General features: G+C 40.7%; 1 protein-coding gene across 1 annotated transcript in view; it reads left to right on the top strand.

Moving 5' to 3' along the window:
• Nucleotides 1-6136: 6136 nt before the first annotated feature.
• The window catches only part of C31H3orf70 (chromosome 31 C3orf70 homolog), an 83709-nt gene continuing 73231 nt past the window's right edge, over nucleotides 6137-16614 (top strand). The window contains exon 1 of the mRNA XM_077879957.1: nucleotides 6137-6479. Coding sequence (XP_077736083.1) covers nucleotides 6284-6479 — 196 coding nt within the window. The 5' untranslated portion in view covers nucleotides 6137-6283. The remainder of the gene's footprint in view (nucleotides 6480-16614) is intronic.

Genomic DNA, 16614 nt, shown 5'->3' with positions numbered 1-16614 from the left:
ATATCAGAACGTTAGGGAGGGACCGCGAATATGTCTCTATTATGGGTCTATCATTCTTGTAATGTCTAAAATACCTGTTTGAGCCTACAGTTGTTGCAGCCTGGTCACCTGTAGAGGTAAGACATTTAATGAGATTACAAGATTACAAGCTTCTTTTTAATTTCAAAGGCTTCAAAGGAACCTCTTAGTTCTGGGGGCTTATGCTTTGAAAAGCAGATGTTTTGCTTTTCCATACTGTTTATGCATTTTTAATCACAAATCTTTTAATGTATGCATTCCAAAATGTTTGTTGAGGGTCTCCTAGTACCCAACACGATGTCAGGCACTGGAAATACATATTCACTACTCAAGTACCAAGTGGTAGGTACAGCACGTCCTTGAGTATGGAGAAAGGAGGCAAATAAGAAAAGGCTCTATTTGAGAAAAGTAGCATTTGAGCTAGACATTGAAGGAAAAGTAGGAATTACATGCATAAATTAGTTTAGGCACTTCAAGACAAAGGATGAGGGAAGAATAAGGGAAGACACAGAGGCAAGCAGGAGAGGATATTATATGTCTAGAAACAAAACAATAAATAATCCAGTGAGAGTACAGATTTGGAGGCATGGGGAAGAGTAGCTGGAGAAGACTTTGGGAGGGCTTTGTATGGCCTACAAAGGAGTATGAATTCTTCAGTAGGCGGTGAGAAGTGTTAAAAGTTTTTAAGGCCAAGTATGATATGATCAGATTTTAGAACGTTCTCTTCTCAGCATCGGGAAGAGGGAAGGATTGGAGCATAGACAGTCTGCAGACAAGGAAGGCATTTGGAGTACTTGGAAGTAGAAAAGTAATACTTCTAGAGGAACTGCAATGTGCCAGATACAGTGCTAGGCTCTTCACATATGTTATCATATTTAGTATTCACTGCAAGTGTATGAGGTAGGAATTCTAATTCTCATTTAAGAAATGAGGCTAAGCTAAGTAACTTGGCCCAGGATCACCCAGCTAGGTGGTCGTGGAGCTGAACTTTGATTCCACTCTGCCTGATTCTAAAGCTGCCCTTCTTTCCTTTATGTTAAAGAGGATGATCTGAATTATGCCAGTGGCAATGCTAAAGAGGTGTTGGATCCTCCCTCCCCACAGAAGACTCCTCATTTAGTTGCACCTCATTTGGAAGCTTCTCCAACTACTTCATCATTCTAATTGCTTTAATATGACAAATTGACCAATTACTAGCAGGTTATTTATAACCATGGTGCAATTAGTTGCTTGGTTCAATCAAGCAACCAAAAAGTAACTGATTTGTAATGACTTGATTTATCAAAGTGTTCAGAGTGATTGGAGTACATAGATAAAACTTACATTAGCATTAGACAAATACATACCATAGAATAGGAAGGCAATATCTGACTTTCACAAATGACATCTGAACTGAAAGGATTTTAACCCTAGCTCCTTCTATAACCAAATGGACAAGTCATAGCTTTGAGTGCAAAAAGATGTTCTGAGAAACCTTCTGTTTTGTTTTGCTGATTAAAGAAACTGAAGCCCAGAAAGCATAAAGGATTTGCCAAGGTCTCCCAGCCAGAAAACAACAGGGCTTAGACTTGAACCATCTGCATTTTTCTGATGCCAGGTCCTAGAGAACTTTTCCCACTATGCCTGCTGCACTGTGACATAAGCAAGTCACTTAGCCTCTTGAATCCTCAATTACTTTGCCTACAGCAAGAGAGGATCAGTGGTGTATCAGTTAGCTTTTACTCTGTAAGAAACTGCCCTAAACAGCAGGTTTTACAACTGTTTTATGTAGCTCTTGATTCTTTTTAGAGTGTCCTGATGGCTGTTCGGGTCAGGACTGGCTCAACAGATTTCTACTGGACTTTCTCATGCTTCTTCTGTGATTAGCTAGTCCATCTAGGATGATCTAGTATAGCCTCCCTGATAGTTCTTACGGTTGGTAGACCATTGGCTGGAGATTGGCTGCTTATCAAGTGGGGCACCTTCAGCTTTCTCCTTAAGGTGTTTCATCCTCCATCAGGCTTATACACCTGGTGCTCTCAGGGTTCAAGCACTGAAAGAGAAGAACTCCACTGAGCACGCTCTTTGGAAATCCTTGCGATGCCACATATGCTATTCTCTCATCGGCTAAAGCAAGTTATGTGACATGGTTTACACTAATTCTTGCCTCCTGGTGTTCCTGTCTTTGTGTAACCACTTCCCCCTGAATGAGGAATGGACCTCGTGACTTGCTTCTAATGAATAGAATTCTATAAAAGTGATGGGATATCACTTCTAAGATTGGGTTTATAAAAGACCATGACACTGTCTTTGACTCTATGTGCTTGCTCTGGTAAAGCAAGCTGCCACGTGTGAACTGCCCTACTGAGAAGTCCACGTGTCAAGGAACTGAGACAGCCCTATAGCCAGTAACCAATGAGGAACAGATCTCAGCCCAACAGTTCCTTGAGGAACTGAATCCTGCTACCAAACAGTGAGTGAGTGACTTGGAAGCAGACCCAACCCCAATTGAACCTCTAAATGAAAATAATGCAGTCCTGCCCTATACTTTCATTGCTGTCTTGTGAGAAACTTTGAGCAGAGGACCTACCCAAGTTATACTTGACCCACAGAAACTGAGTTGTTTTACCTTAGTAGTGACTCCTTACATAGCAGTAGATAACTAATACCCATAGCTAAATTGAGTCAGTGGGAGAGAATCCAGGGTTACAGGCAGAGCAATTATACAAATTATTCACACATATTTGCAAACAATTTACTATCAATGGACGTTTTGTGACCTTTGGAAGTCTGAGATGGAATAATTTTCACTACTTCAACAATTATTTGTTCTATGTGTTTAGAACTGGGAACAAGATGGTGAACAAGACAGAGGCCATGTTCCTGCCCTCAAGGAGCTTACTTACAGTTTGTGGCAGGGGAGAGGAAGAATGGGAAAAGATATTAGTTCAATAATTCCTTCTTTAATTATTTGTTTAAAGTTATATAAATGGAGAATGTGTTAACAGTCTAGGTTGGTCAGAGAAAGCTTCTTTGAGAAAGTGGCACATCAGCTGGAGAGGCAGGCAGACAGAGAAGGAAAGAGGAAAATTCTTAAATTTTGTCAAGGGGAAGTGGAGAGGTGGTCAGCACCAATGGGACAAGTTCCTGTATATGATTAAATTGTATCTTATGTAATAGTGATGTTGTGGGTTATGGTTTTAGAGATAAGTACAAAAATATGTATGGATGAAATTATTTGTCTGGGATTTGCTTCAAAATAATCTAGTGGCAGGGTGGGGTCAGGAGTGGGTGGGGCTATAAATCATTATTGAAACCAGGCAATGGATTTGAGAAGGTTTATTATACTAGCATCTCTATTTTTGTATATATTTCATTTTCCATAATAATACTTAAAAAACTTGTATCCTGACAACACATCCTGAAGGCTGTAGGTCTATATATTTGAGAGGTCACAGGACATTTAGACACAGGTCTATATATTTGAGAGGTCACAGCTCCACTGCAGACAGTAGAGGTTAATAGCATCTTTAGGGCAAGGGGCTGGAATGAATTTTGTGTTATAGAAAATGTAAAGGCTTCTCAGCTGCAAATCATGTGGCAAACATAAAGTATAGGGTATTTGGGTAATTTACCTTGCCTCCAGGTGAAGTTGCTATGTTGCATTATTTCTCGCGCTCATTTTTCACTAGCTGAGATAGTATGGTTTCATACATAGTAGAATCTTATAACCTGTTTCACCCTAGAGTAAAAGGCAGGGGGAGGATGTTGTTGAAATATTAGCAAAATGCTGTAAAGATTCTGTTATAGGGCCTTATATAAAATGGGTAGTATTAGAGTGCTTATGGATTAGTGAAGGAGAGACAACATAGGGTAGAAGAGATAGGAATCCCCCTTTGTTCAAAAAATTCTGGGTTGGCTTGCTACAGCCATAATGGATTATGGATTTATTTGATTAAATTTTCCTTTTACTCATGTTATTCTGAGGTGGGTCAGACTGTGAAATTAATAGCCAGAATAGATAGATTTTATGAGTCAGGGATGTATTTCATTAGGATTTTTTTCAGGAGAGGGGTGCCTGGGGGTGAAGCTGAAAAGATGATGCTTCATGTTTTTTTTTTTTTTATGCTTCATTTTTATAACTGTTTCAGTGTTAGGTTATTGGGGGAACCGTATTTTGTGATTTTTGATTCAGACCTTTCTTGAAAATTCCCTTCCCACCAAATTGAGTCTCTCCCTAACCCCTAATAAATGAAGACTTCACTAGAGTCAGAGATATGCAAATTACATTTCCCTTCTCAAGCCAAGGTTAAATAAAAGGGAAAATTATGAAAGATTGCTTATGGCAGCAAGGGTTTTCAGTGCTTGAAGATGAATTTTGTTATTTCAAAAACCATGACAAAAATCTCCTTGTCAGAGCAAAGCAGGAAAGGAATAAAGTACTGGAGAAAGTGGACCTGGGCATAAACATGTTCCCACACAGCATTTGTACTGAAAGGCTTTGTTGTTGTTCCCTGAACCTTGGCAATTAGAGGCATTTTCCTTTGCTCTGAAAAAACGTTTGGCAAATAACGAGAGTAGGTCCCCTCCTTTTCTGTGTTCAAGGCTAGGTCTGGCCTTGTTGCAGGGAAACACTAATTCCCAACCATGCTCCCTGGGCGCAAATGGTTTGTTTTCCCTTCACTGAATCCAGCCCAGGGTGGGTTCTCAGCAGCTGAGCCTGGCATGGAAAATCTATTTGGAGCAACTTGTCCCCAGGAGGGAAGAAGGCAAGCTGATTTGTGCTGAGAGGCGCAGCCACCATCCCGACCAGTCACACCCGCTGGCCAGGGCAGGCATTAACACACAAAGGCACATACAAGAAAGAGTCCATGGCAAACAGGAGTCCTGTTTGTGTGCCCACACCCACACGTACCACACACACACACACAACTCTACCCATCTATGCACTGCGCACACACACTCGACATAGTGGTCACAGGTACCACAACAACACATACTATAGGTATATACACAATACATACGTAACCACATCCACTTATACACTGTACACACGTACACAGACATACACAACTGCACATTCTACACAAACCACACAGACTCTACCTCCCCCCCCCACACACACACACCACCCACACTCCACACCGGTCGTATACATCCACACCACACACTCCTGTATATACTACACCACATCACACACCACATAATGGTCACATTCATCACGCACACCACACACATTCCACGTGTAGCACGTACACACTTAACACGTCCAACTACACACACATACCCACCACCCCTACTCAACCTAACAACCGTCCCCACCCACGTACCACATACACACCAACCTACACATCCACGCAACACATTCCACACACCAGTCCTGTGCACCATAGATGCGTCTCTCTCTCAGGCACACGCACACCCGGGTTGCTTTCCCGCTCTGCAGTTGGGGTTGCAGCCCCCAGAGAGACTGGGGCGGGCGGCTCGGGTCCCTGGCGCCCGGCGGAGCGGCCTCGCCCGGAGCGGGAGGCTTGCCCTGGGGGGAGTGCGCGCGAGCGTGAACGCCCGTGCGCGCGCCTCGGAGGCGCCTCTGCTCACCCTGGGAGGTGTGTACGAGGGAACTGTGAGCCGCGTGGGGCGACAGGCTGCGTGTGTGAGAAAACCTGGCGGGCAGCTGCGCAGGGCCCAGCCCGCCGAGCGGTTCGGGTGGGCGTGTCCTCGGTGTGCACAGCCCTCGGTGGAGGTCCCGAGACGACCCACCTCGGCGGGAAGTGCGCGTGTAAGCCGCTGTGCGTGTGAACACCACGCCGCCGAGCCGCGCGTTCGTTCATCATGGCCGTCCGTCGTCGGGGTCGGTCTCGGAGCAATGAGTGAATGAGCGGCAGGCGCTCGCTGTGACAGGAGGGCACGCCGGCAGCCTGTGAGGAGGCCGGGCTCGCGGACGGGCGCTCGGCGCCTCCCGGGGCTGGTCGGCGCGTGCGTGTGCGCGTGCGCGTGCGCGTGGGGACGCGGCGCGCGCCGCGGCGGAGGGAGGGGGGAGGAAAGGAGGCGGCGGCGGCGGCGGCGGCGGCGGCGGCAGGCCCAGCCCCCGGTCGCAGCGCCCGGGGCGGCTCCTCGGCGAGCCCGGGACCTCCGCGCTCCCGCCGCCGCCACCAGCACCGCCGCCGCGCGCGCTGGCGTGACTCCCGGCCCGCGCCCTCCCACGTCCGCAGCCGGCTCGGCTTCCTGCCCGCCCAGACGCCGCTTCTCCCGGGCTCCCGGCCTGGGCTCCGCGGAGGGAGCGGAAATGAGTGCGGCGTCGGCGTCGGCGCCCGAGCGGGGTTGGAAGAGCGAGAAAGTGGACGAGGCTCAGGCCCTCGCGCGGAGTTGCGCTGCCCGCAGACCCGACTTCCAGCCGTGCGACGGTCTTTCCATCTGTGCCACGCACAGCCATGGCAAGTGCTTCAAGCTGCACTGGTGCTGTCACCTAGGATGGTGTCACTGTAAGTCGAGCCGCGTCTCCCCGCCTTCCGCCGGCGTCCCGGGGCGCTCGCGAGTCGCGAGGCTGGCCCGGGTCGCGGCTGGGACCCCGGGACCCCGGGGCCGCGGGGGCTCCGGGCGGGCGCTGCCCCGGCGCCGGACACCTCGGTTGGCGCTGCCTTGGCAACGAGATGAAATCCCAGGGGGAGCCTAGCCTTAGCCACTTCTACAAAAGGGGATCTCCCCGTCCCAGGAAAACTAGAGCCTTTTTCTTTTTTTCTTTTTTCTTTCTTTCTTTCTTTCCTTCTTTCTTCTTTCTTTTTCTTCTTCTTTTTTTTTTTTAATCTGAAATGGCCAGGCAATGTGTTGAGAAATGGTAGAGCACTGTCAGAGTTGACAACCAGAGGGGAAGCCTTTTTTTTTTTTTTTTTCCTTTTCTCTCCACCCAGGGTTGGTGGTTAAAGATGCTCCCCTTTCTTTCTCACTTTTGTCTTTCTCAGGCTGCTCTTTAAAAGAAAGAGCCCTTGGAAATCGAATTGTGGCCCATTTATTGTATCCAAATTGAGACAGCGCTAAAGTGTAAGGGACAGCTTCCAAGAAGTTAACAGTTTGGAAGGGTGAACTCCTCCAATACACAGTTGTAGCATATAGAGCCAATATAGGAGACTGCTTTAAAATTACAAAATACAATGAATGAAAAGAAGCTTTGATAATATTAAGCCAATTTTTAAAAGCCAGAACTAAATGGTCGAGGCCTTTTCTCTATGTTTATCCTGTGTTTTTTTTCAAATGGATTAAACTTGAGTAGCCATTTGATCAGAATTCCACAATTTGATTAGTTCATGATATCAGGTCTGCTATATCCAATAAATCATTTTTTAAAGAAATGTGTTATAAACTTAGTTTCCACATACACTTATAATGAAGGTTTTTGGAGTGTTTACTCAAGGCACAGATTCTCAAAGTGATCTTAAGTTAAAATTGTTTTTTCCTTCTTGGTTAGAAAAAAATGGCTCCCAACAGGAGATGCAGTACATGACAAGTCCTTGTTTATGTTAATTGAACCTAGTGAGATATTTTAAATTGAATTTATGACTTAAAGGATAGTGAATTCCTACATTTTCTATTTATATTGAACATTATTGATTTGTGTGTGTGTGTTCTGTGTGCTGATGGGTCAGTTTCTTTCTGTAGTTCATTATTCCTATTGCTCTCAGATCCATTCCCCGTCATAAAGCATTATTTCAGCGAGGGACGGGGTACAAAGTTGGAAGTAGCAACTGTAGGAAACCTGCGATGCTGAAGTGCACAAGTATGATGAATCTGATGAGAGGCCATTTCTTGGGGAAGTATAGAATCATAGTATAGAATATAAGGAACAATAAAGATGGTCAGTTCAGCGCCTGTCTTATTTCAGCAGTCTCTCCACTAAGTACAACATTCCCGATGGGAACCTTGCAGTCTTCTCAGGCAGCTTCTAAAGACATCTTTGATTCTTAAAACACTCTCCTATGGAGCTAAAATCAGTTTCTTTCTAACTTCTTTCCACTGGTCTTATTTCTACCTTGCGAAATCTTACAAAACGGTCTAATCCTTTTTAAGATCATGGCTTTTTCAGCTCTTCAGATACACATATGAATTTTCCACAGACATAGACTGTCTTCTCTCTGTATTCCCAGACGTGCTCACAGTGTCTGGCCTGAAATGGATTTGAAATTCATGTTCATTGAGTGACTGACTGAAAGTAGCCATCATTTTCCTCTCAAGGCATTGTTTTCTTCTATTTATAAATTTCTGTTATCTCCTGCCTCCCCTTTTGTGGCATGGTATCCAGGGTCTTGAGCATCCTGGTTGTTCTATTCTGAACATGTGCCAATACGATTATGATCCTTTGCAGACTGTGACCCTTAGAAGGATACACAGCATCCCAGCTATGGTCCGATCAGTCCAGAATCCAGCAGGACTGCTGCCTCCCTTTTTGAGATACTGCTGCTGCTGCATCTAGCATCACATTAGCTTTTCTGATATCATATTGAGCTTGCTGCTGTCAGACTGAACTAAGATTGTTGTCAATTAAAGCCATTAAGCCCCTTTTTTGTTTGTTTTACATATGTGGCAATTAAGTCATGGGACTTGCCCATCTCCCAGTTCTGTATGTATTTTTTTTGGACACTGTTTGATACCTTAGATATTTTTTCCCTATTAAATTTCACCTTAATTAGAATAAGCCCATTTATCTGCTTATTGTTGTTTTCTCAGATCCCAGCTCTTTCTTAATACGTATTTGAGCCCCCTAGTTTCATGTCGGCCATATGTTGGATGCCAGCAGTAGTATAGTAACCTTTTGCATCTTCGTTCAAATTATTGATAAAATTGTTGAATAGGAGAAGGCCACAGATAATAGTCCTGAACCATGCTAGTAGAACTGACCTTCAAGTTGATGGTAGTTCATTAAGAAACACTCATTATTATGGTCATTCAGATAATTAGCTAGCACTTAATTGTACTGCTATCCATCTTATATTTATCTTATCCATATGGTGTAATGGGAGCCTGGTCATATACCTTTTTGAAATCCTACTTTGTTGAAATCTGATAATTCTTATTGCTGCTTTTTGATATATGATCTTTCTATAAAGACATTCTTTAAAAAAAGAAAGGAAATTAGATTAGTCTTGTTATTTAAGTTGGTTCCACAAATGCTTACCATTTTTGTTTCTAAGTGAAGCTATTTTTTAAATAAATAATCTGAATTTAGGAAAGGATTAATGTCGAGTATACTGGACTATTGTCACTTCTGTTCCTTTTTCTCTTTTTTTTTTCTTTAAAAAAAAAATCAGGTCTACATTTATTTGCTTGTTTCCAGTCTTTGGCAACCCTCCATGTCTCCATGCTTCCTCCACTGGCAGCAATTCAGTGATCACATTCATGAAGAGCTTCATTTCATTTAGAGCAGCTAGGTGGTCTGTAACAGTCTTATCACCTAAATTGGGAATCAATTTTTTCTACTTCCCTTTCTTAGCCCAAATATAATTTTTCTTGAAAAAAAAAAAAAGTAGAGCTCACACATTTGAGAAATTCTGCTTTCTTTTGGCACTCATGAACATTACAGCATCAGTCCTAAGCAAAATTATTTTAATTCTATTAAACGGGTATTGAGCACCCTTTCTTTGTGAGAATTATTATGGAAACTGGGGACACAAATATGAATACAGCTGGATCATGCCCTTTAAGCAGAGTATAAGGACACGAGATTCATGCTATATTTATTTTTATATTCTTTAAAATCACAAGTGATATGGGTGAGAAAACTATCAATTTGTCCACCAAATCAGAAATTGCTGAAATGAGAGGACCACTTTGATACTTGAGAGATTTCAGATCAAATGAAGAAAGTTTATATGTGGTTTGTGTTAGAGTTGTGAAATTCATAACTTTATGAAATTGAAAAGGCTGATTATATATATGTTCATAAAAGATATAAAACATGTATACATAGATCTGGTACTCGATTTATTGTTGAAGGAAATGGTGTATTTGCATAATGGCAGATTTTGAGTACCATGTCTGGGAGGAAAACTATGAAATGTTCTGTAGGTGTCACTGTGAAAGAGAGATGATTGGGTTAAATAAACTATGGCTCTGAATGTGTAACTTTTTTTTCCCCAGTAAGGAGTGATATTGGAAGGAATTAATGAGCAGAGCATCCCAAGAGGAGTTTTGAGAGAGAGAAAAAAAAAAAAAAAGGGCATGGCTTGGCTAGGGAAGAGGCATGGGGAAGAATAAATCATATGCAGATATTATAAAGTAGATTTTGTGGCTAGAATAGAGTATTTAGAAGGTATAATACATTAAAATGTTGAGATGTAAGAGAGAGATGAACAGGAAAAGTGATAGAAACCTTAACATTATAGCAATAATATGGGCAGTTAGAGGAATGAAACTAGCAAGGGAGGTTATTTTGGTATTAGCATAGAAAAAATAGAAATTTATACAGTAATATCCATAAGTGGAAATTGGAAGAGATTGCATTTGGAGAGCGAGGAAGAGGAAAGTTTATAAAGGATAATTTCTATATTTCTGCCTCATGCAACTTGGATGGATGATAGTGCCATTCATTCACTAACAACAACAAAATACTGAGAAAAACTAGGGTTTGGCTGAACATAGATTGTGAAACCAGTTTTGAATAATGAATCCATGGAGACCATGAATTCAGTTTTGGATCTATTGAGTTTAAGCTTTCTTGTTATCATATGGTAATGTCAGTAGGCAATTGGTTGTAGGGACCTAGAACTTAGAGGAGAGGTCTGCACTAGAGATAATATGGAAGTCATTTACTTATTTTTAGATTGTAGTAGGGGCCATGATGAAGCAAGAGACTATAGTATGAGAAATGAAAATCCTTAGGCTCTCTCTTTGGAACACTAATATATATTTAGAGTCTGGGTACAGGTGGATCAACTCGTAGTAGAGTCTAAGAAGAAATGTGAGAGAAGGAAAATGTGGAGAGGTTTTTTTTTTTTTTTTTTTTTTTTTTTTTTTTTTTGCAGATTTTATTGCAGAAGCCAAGGGAAATGGGTGTCTTAAGAAAGAGTTTTAAGATTGGGGGCTCCTGGCTGGGTCAGTCGGTGGGGTGTGTGACTCTTAATCTCAGGGTTGTGAGTTTGAGGCTTATGTTGGGTGTAGAGATTACTTAAAAATCTTTAAAAGAAGAAAGAAAATAAGGAATATGGAGATTAAATCAGTTTTTAGCAGGTAATTTCTTAGATATTGGCAAAATATACAAATAACGACCTTCTTTATTATTGAAGGGAATGAAACATTTAGTCCTGCAATAGTAACTTCGGGAATATATTTAATTGCAATATTTAGTCAAAGCTATTTGAGATACTGAATTCTTCAAAGTAGAAAGAAGCATAGAATAACAGGAGCTGGGATACCTGGGTGGCTCAGTCAGTTAAGCATCTGCTTTCTGCTCAGGTCATAATCTCAGGGTCCTGGAATCAGGTTCCCTGCTCAGCAGGGAGCCTGCTTCTCCCCCTCTCTCTCTGCAGCTCTCCATGCATTCTTTGTCAAATAAATAAAATCTTTTTAAAAAAATGAGGGACAGGAGCTGAGAATTAGGACACAGAAATTATAGTTAATATTTTTTGAGTGATTATTTTGTGCCCGAGTAAGCTTATTATGCTAAGCACTAAATAGACAATTATGTCATTATGTCCATTCTACAGTTGAGGAGAAAGGCTTAGGGGGAAGTTAAGTAACTTACTTTGGGCACATAGCTAGTAAAAGTAGAGACTGGATTTGGATCCAGGTCTGTCTGATTCCTAGGACCTAGCTCGTAACCACCATAGGTTTGAGGTTCTACAGAGCTATTTATTTATTTATTAAAAGATTTTATTTATTTATTCATGAAGAGACACAGAGACATAGGCAGAGGGAGAAACAGGCTCCATACAGGAAGCCCGATGTGGGACTGGATCCTGGGACTCAGGGATCACACCCTGAGCCAAAGGCAGACCTCTACCTCTGAGCCACCCAGGCGTCCCAACAACAGAGCTATTTAAAATTAATATGCACATCAACAGTTTTTTTTTTTTTTCTCCATTAAAGCCAGTGATGGGGGATCCCTGGGTGGCGCAGCGGTTTGGCGCCTGCCTTTGGCCCAGGGCGCGATCCTGGAGACCCGGGATCGAATCCCACATCAGGCTCCCAGTGCATGGAGCCTGCTTCTCCCTCTGCCTGTGTCTCTGCCTCTCTCTCTCTCTCTCTCTGTGACTATCATAAATAAAAAAAAAAAAAAAAAAAAAATCCAGTGATGGGGGAAAGTTGTTAAGAAATGGGTGGAAAATTGTAACAGTTGCAGAAGTGAAATACAGAAGAATGAGAACTTAAAAGGAGGTCATGGGATGTGATGGGGAATGAAATCTAAGTTAAGAGCTAGGGAAGAAGTGATGAGAAGGTGACAGGGGTGGGTGGGGAGTGTATGTGGTATGATGTTGGTGCCATTAGCAGAACTCAGAGTTGGCTTAATAAAATCACATAATAGATGAGTTCAGTTTTCTGCAGAAGACGTCTTAAAGGATGTCTTTTTCAGATTGAAAGCAGGAAGAGTGGGACTTGACGTAGTCTAATAGATGATATTAACATATCTAAAGAAAGACTGTCACAGCAGAAGGTGGATGGGCAGCATGGAAATACAGAAGAAGGAATTGGAGAGGCAGAATTTGGAAATGTTTTTTTCAGGACTGTTCAAAGAAGGTGATAACACTGCCTAGAGCTTAAATACCTGGTTGAACTATCATACAAATATTTGGCTATAATTCGGTTTCCTATTTATAGATTTCCTATAGGGAGAGAAGGAGCTGTTTAGAGAATTTAATTCTCAGGACCTTTGGGCAAATACATTTCTCTCCATTAGTTAGTATATTAGTATTGTAGTTTTTGTGTTATTCTATTTGTTCTGTTTTCCTGCTTCTGTACAATTTAGGGGAAACTCAGAAAGTCAAGTTGGATTTCCTAAAGGGCATTTCAGTCATATCAATAACGGTTGTTACAGAAAATATGTTTAAGAAGTTTGATGGTGGAAACTAGCAAAAAAAAAAAAAAAAAGTGGTCATCTGATTGGATGAAAGAGTCAACGAAAGCTTTTTTCCTAAGAATGAGAGTTTTTACCATGTCTAGTGGTTGAAGGAAGGGATACAGATGTCAAGAGGACAAGTGCAACGTTAAGATCTAAGTGAGATTCCTTAAAGCTTTTCAGAGATAGAGAAAACTGATAGATTTTTTTCATCATCGGGCTTCAATCAAGAACACACATCAATTTAACAATAACAATGACTGTGCTTATATGTAGGCATATCTTTTTGCATATAATCTTTATATATGCAGGCATCATCTTTCTGCATGTGTCAGCTCATTTAAACCTTACAACAACCCTGTAAGGTAGGTATATGAGGTTGTTATACTCATTTTTTTGGAAGAGGAAACTTGCTGGTGATCACATATAGTCACTTTGGATACATATGGTACAAAATCTCAACTGGTAACCAGGGCTCTGGGTCACTTGGTTCCATTCAAGGTGCAATGAGGATGATTTTCAGCTGTTTTAAATTCTTTCTGGAACAAGCAAGATTAAGTAAATGGAGTAGAATTAGGATGGTTTCTGATTTTAAAAGAAGGGCAATTGTATGCAATATGAACATTTTCAAAGTTGTTGCAAACAGTATAAAACTGTGCTTTTAAAAGCTAACAATGTATTGGTATAATATGAAGCTTCAGTCATCTCCTATTCTCAGCTGACTAACTGGGGCAAGTCACACCCCCCCCCCTTTTTTTGTTAGATTTGCATGCATACCATTAATTATTGCTGGCTTCCATGCCTATTGAACCTAGGGACTTAAACCAAATAGCTTCTGAGGATGTTTCTAGGATAATTTCCCAAATTCCAAAACCTTCATTTTATTTAGGTTTGTTTTCTTATACTGTAGAATTTCATTAATTAAAAGAACATTTTATTTATTTATTTATTTATGAAAGAACATTTTTAGAGAAATTAAGTGTTGTTAATTCCAAACAATAATGGGAACACGTGTTTAACAATCAGAAGTTGTCTAGTAGAAAATCTGCTCTCTTGAAAAATAAGGAATCGTTTATACATAGAACGAGGAAGGCAGAATGTAATCCTAGAAAGGACAAGGGCTGTGGAATCAGACACACCTTGGTTTAAATCATGTTTCCTCCATTTATTGGCAGTGTAACTTTGGACGAGTTAACTCAGCCTCTCGGCCTTAATATTTCCTCTGAAAAAGAGGAATGAAAATCCTGTTTCACAGGGTCTTTGTGAAGATTAAATGACAAAGCAAAGTACTTCAGGTATTCAGTAAAGGGTGACATAAGGCCCTTCTCAAAAAGAACCAAACAAACAAAAAATGGAAATACCAGAAAGTAGAATTATCCTGAGAGCAGGCTGTGGCGTTGGACTGTTTGAATCCCGGCTCTGCCCACTTAACTAGTCCTGTGGTTTGGGGGAAGACAACCTCTTTCAGTTTCCTCACTTTTAATGTGGGGATAATAATAGTACTAATCTCACTGTGTAATGATCATCAGTCCTCAGCTCTGGTGACTTACACCTTCCACAAATGCCCTCATTTAATCTGAAATTCACTTTGTGGCTGTGTTCCTTTGTTCAGTGAAACACTCAAAAACAACAAAGGCAGTAAAAATATGCATTTTGAATATTACATTTAGAAATCAATGAGTTGGGGATCCCTGGGTGGCTCAGTGGTTTAGCGCCTGCCTTCGGCCCAGGGTGTGCGTGATCCTGGAGTCTCGGGATCGAGTCCTGCATGGGGCTCCTGGCATGGAGCCTGCTTCTCCCTCTGCCTGTGTCTCTGCCCCTCCCCCCATCATGAATGAATAAATAAAATCTTTAAAAAAAAAAAATTGTAGAAATCAATGAGTTTGTTACCCTCATTGTTGGAAGGCCTATTTTATAATAGTTACTATGTGATGATTACTTTTTGTCATGAAATCATACAGTCTGCTGCAACTCCCAAGCCCCTTCTGTATCCTGTTTTCCACCATTGTTAAGCAATGGATAGTTCTGGTTAATCAGATACACCAGTTAATAGAGAGCTTTCATTTATAGCAAATATGGGTCAACAGGTTTCAAAGAATCAGAATATTATAAGAGTTACATTGTATTAAAGTGAAATGGAATATATTTAACTTTAATGATTTAGAAGCCTTATCAGGATCCTGTGGTGATACTTAGCCATCATTTGGAATGCTGATTTTATATGGAAAACGGCAGAAGTGCTGCTTGATAAAGTAGTCCTGGCTGCTAGAATGCTGGAGAAAGCAGACTTAATTGTAGTCTTTGCAAATTGTTTTACTCAGATTCACAGAATTTTTGTTTTGTGTTTCTCATGATGTTATTGTTTGTTCTTCAGTTTTCTGATATTTAACAGTATTTTGTAAGCACACTGCCAAAAATGTGCAATATCTGGAGTGCCAACAATGTATAATAGGTCTTTCCAGCTGTTTCTGCACAATACTCTAAAACAATCCCTTCAGGACAAATCCTTTAACTTGCCTGGTGTTTATCCATTTTAAAGCTAGATGTTTTGGTGTAATACAGGTGTATATTTCTTCCTCTGCATCTCATTATAACAGACTTAGATTTTAGTGAAATAAAAACATTAAGGGTGTAATAATTTGATATTTTATAGAAAAGTCTATATGTTAGATTTATTTGCTTTGTTTTTCTGTCTACACACATACATGTATGCATACATACTTTTTCCTAAACTATTTAAAAGTAAGTTGCAAGTATCATGATATTTCACCTGCTATTTCAGCATGCCTCTCAAGACTGAGGACATTTTCCTATATAATTACAATACTAATCACATTGAAGATAATTAACACTAACTCAGCAGTGCCATTTGATGTAATTTCCTTAATTGCCAAAAAATGACTTTTATAGTTGACTTTTTAAACAATTCAGGGTCCAGTTGAGATTCATATATCTCATTTCATTATATCACTTTAGTCTCCTATATTTTAGAATAATCACACTTTTGGGGGATGACATTGAAATTTTTGAAAAGCCCAAGTTAACTGTCTGTATAATGTTCCATATATTTGTTTAATTGCTTAATCATGATTAGATTTAGTTTAACATTTTTGTTGAGTTACTGCATAGGTGATATTGTCCTAATAGTATTACGTAAGGAGACATAGAATGTCAAGTTGTTCCAATAATGCTAAGGCAGTAACTGAGAAGTCCATTATAAAGACACCATTTCCCCTTTGTTGCTTTTTAAAAAATTTCATTCTAAAACAGATATGGTTTTTAATACAATTATCTGTGGGATGACTACTTTGGCACTGAATGATATCCTCTTCTCTAACAGACTTTAACTTAGCAATTTTAGTATTGACTGAAGAGTCTTAAGTGGATCACCTGTTACATTGGTGGTTGCAAAATAGTGATTTTCTAATTCTGCCATTCTTTCTATCATTTTATGGCATTGTTTTATAAAAGGTTTTTTTCTACCTGCATCCCTTCAAGTATTACTATAGATAACTTGGTTCTTTTTTATTCATTATGTTATAATTAAGTACCATAACTTTTTTTGATGCTCAAAC

This window comes from Canis aureus, chromosome 31, assembly GCF_053574225.1.
Source record: "Canis aureus isolate CA01 chromosome 31, VMU_Caureus_v.1.0, whole genome shotgun sequence".
Taxonomy (NCBI): domain Eukaryota; kingdom Metazoa; phylum Chordata; class Mammalia; order Carnivora; family Canidae; genus Canis; species Canis aureus.
Note: the sequence above shows the minus strand (reverse complement) of the source record. Positions and strands in the feature narration are given on the sequence as shown.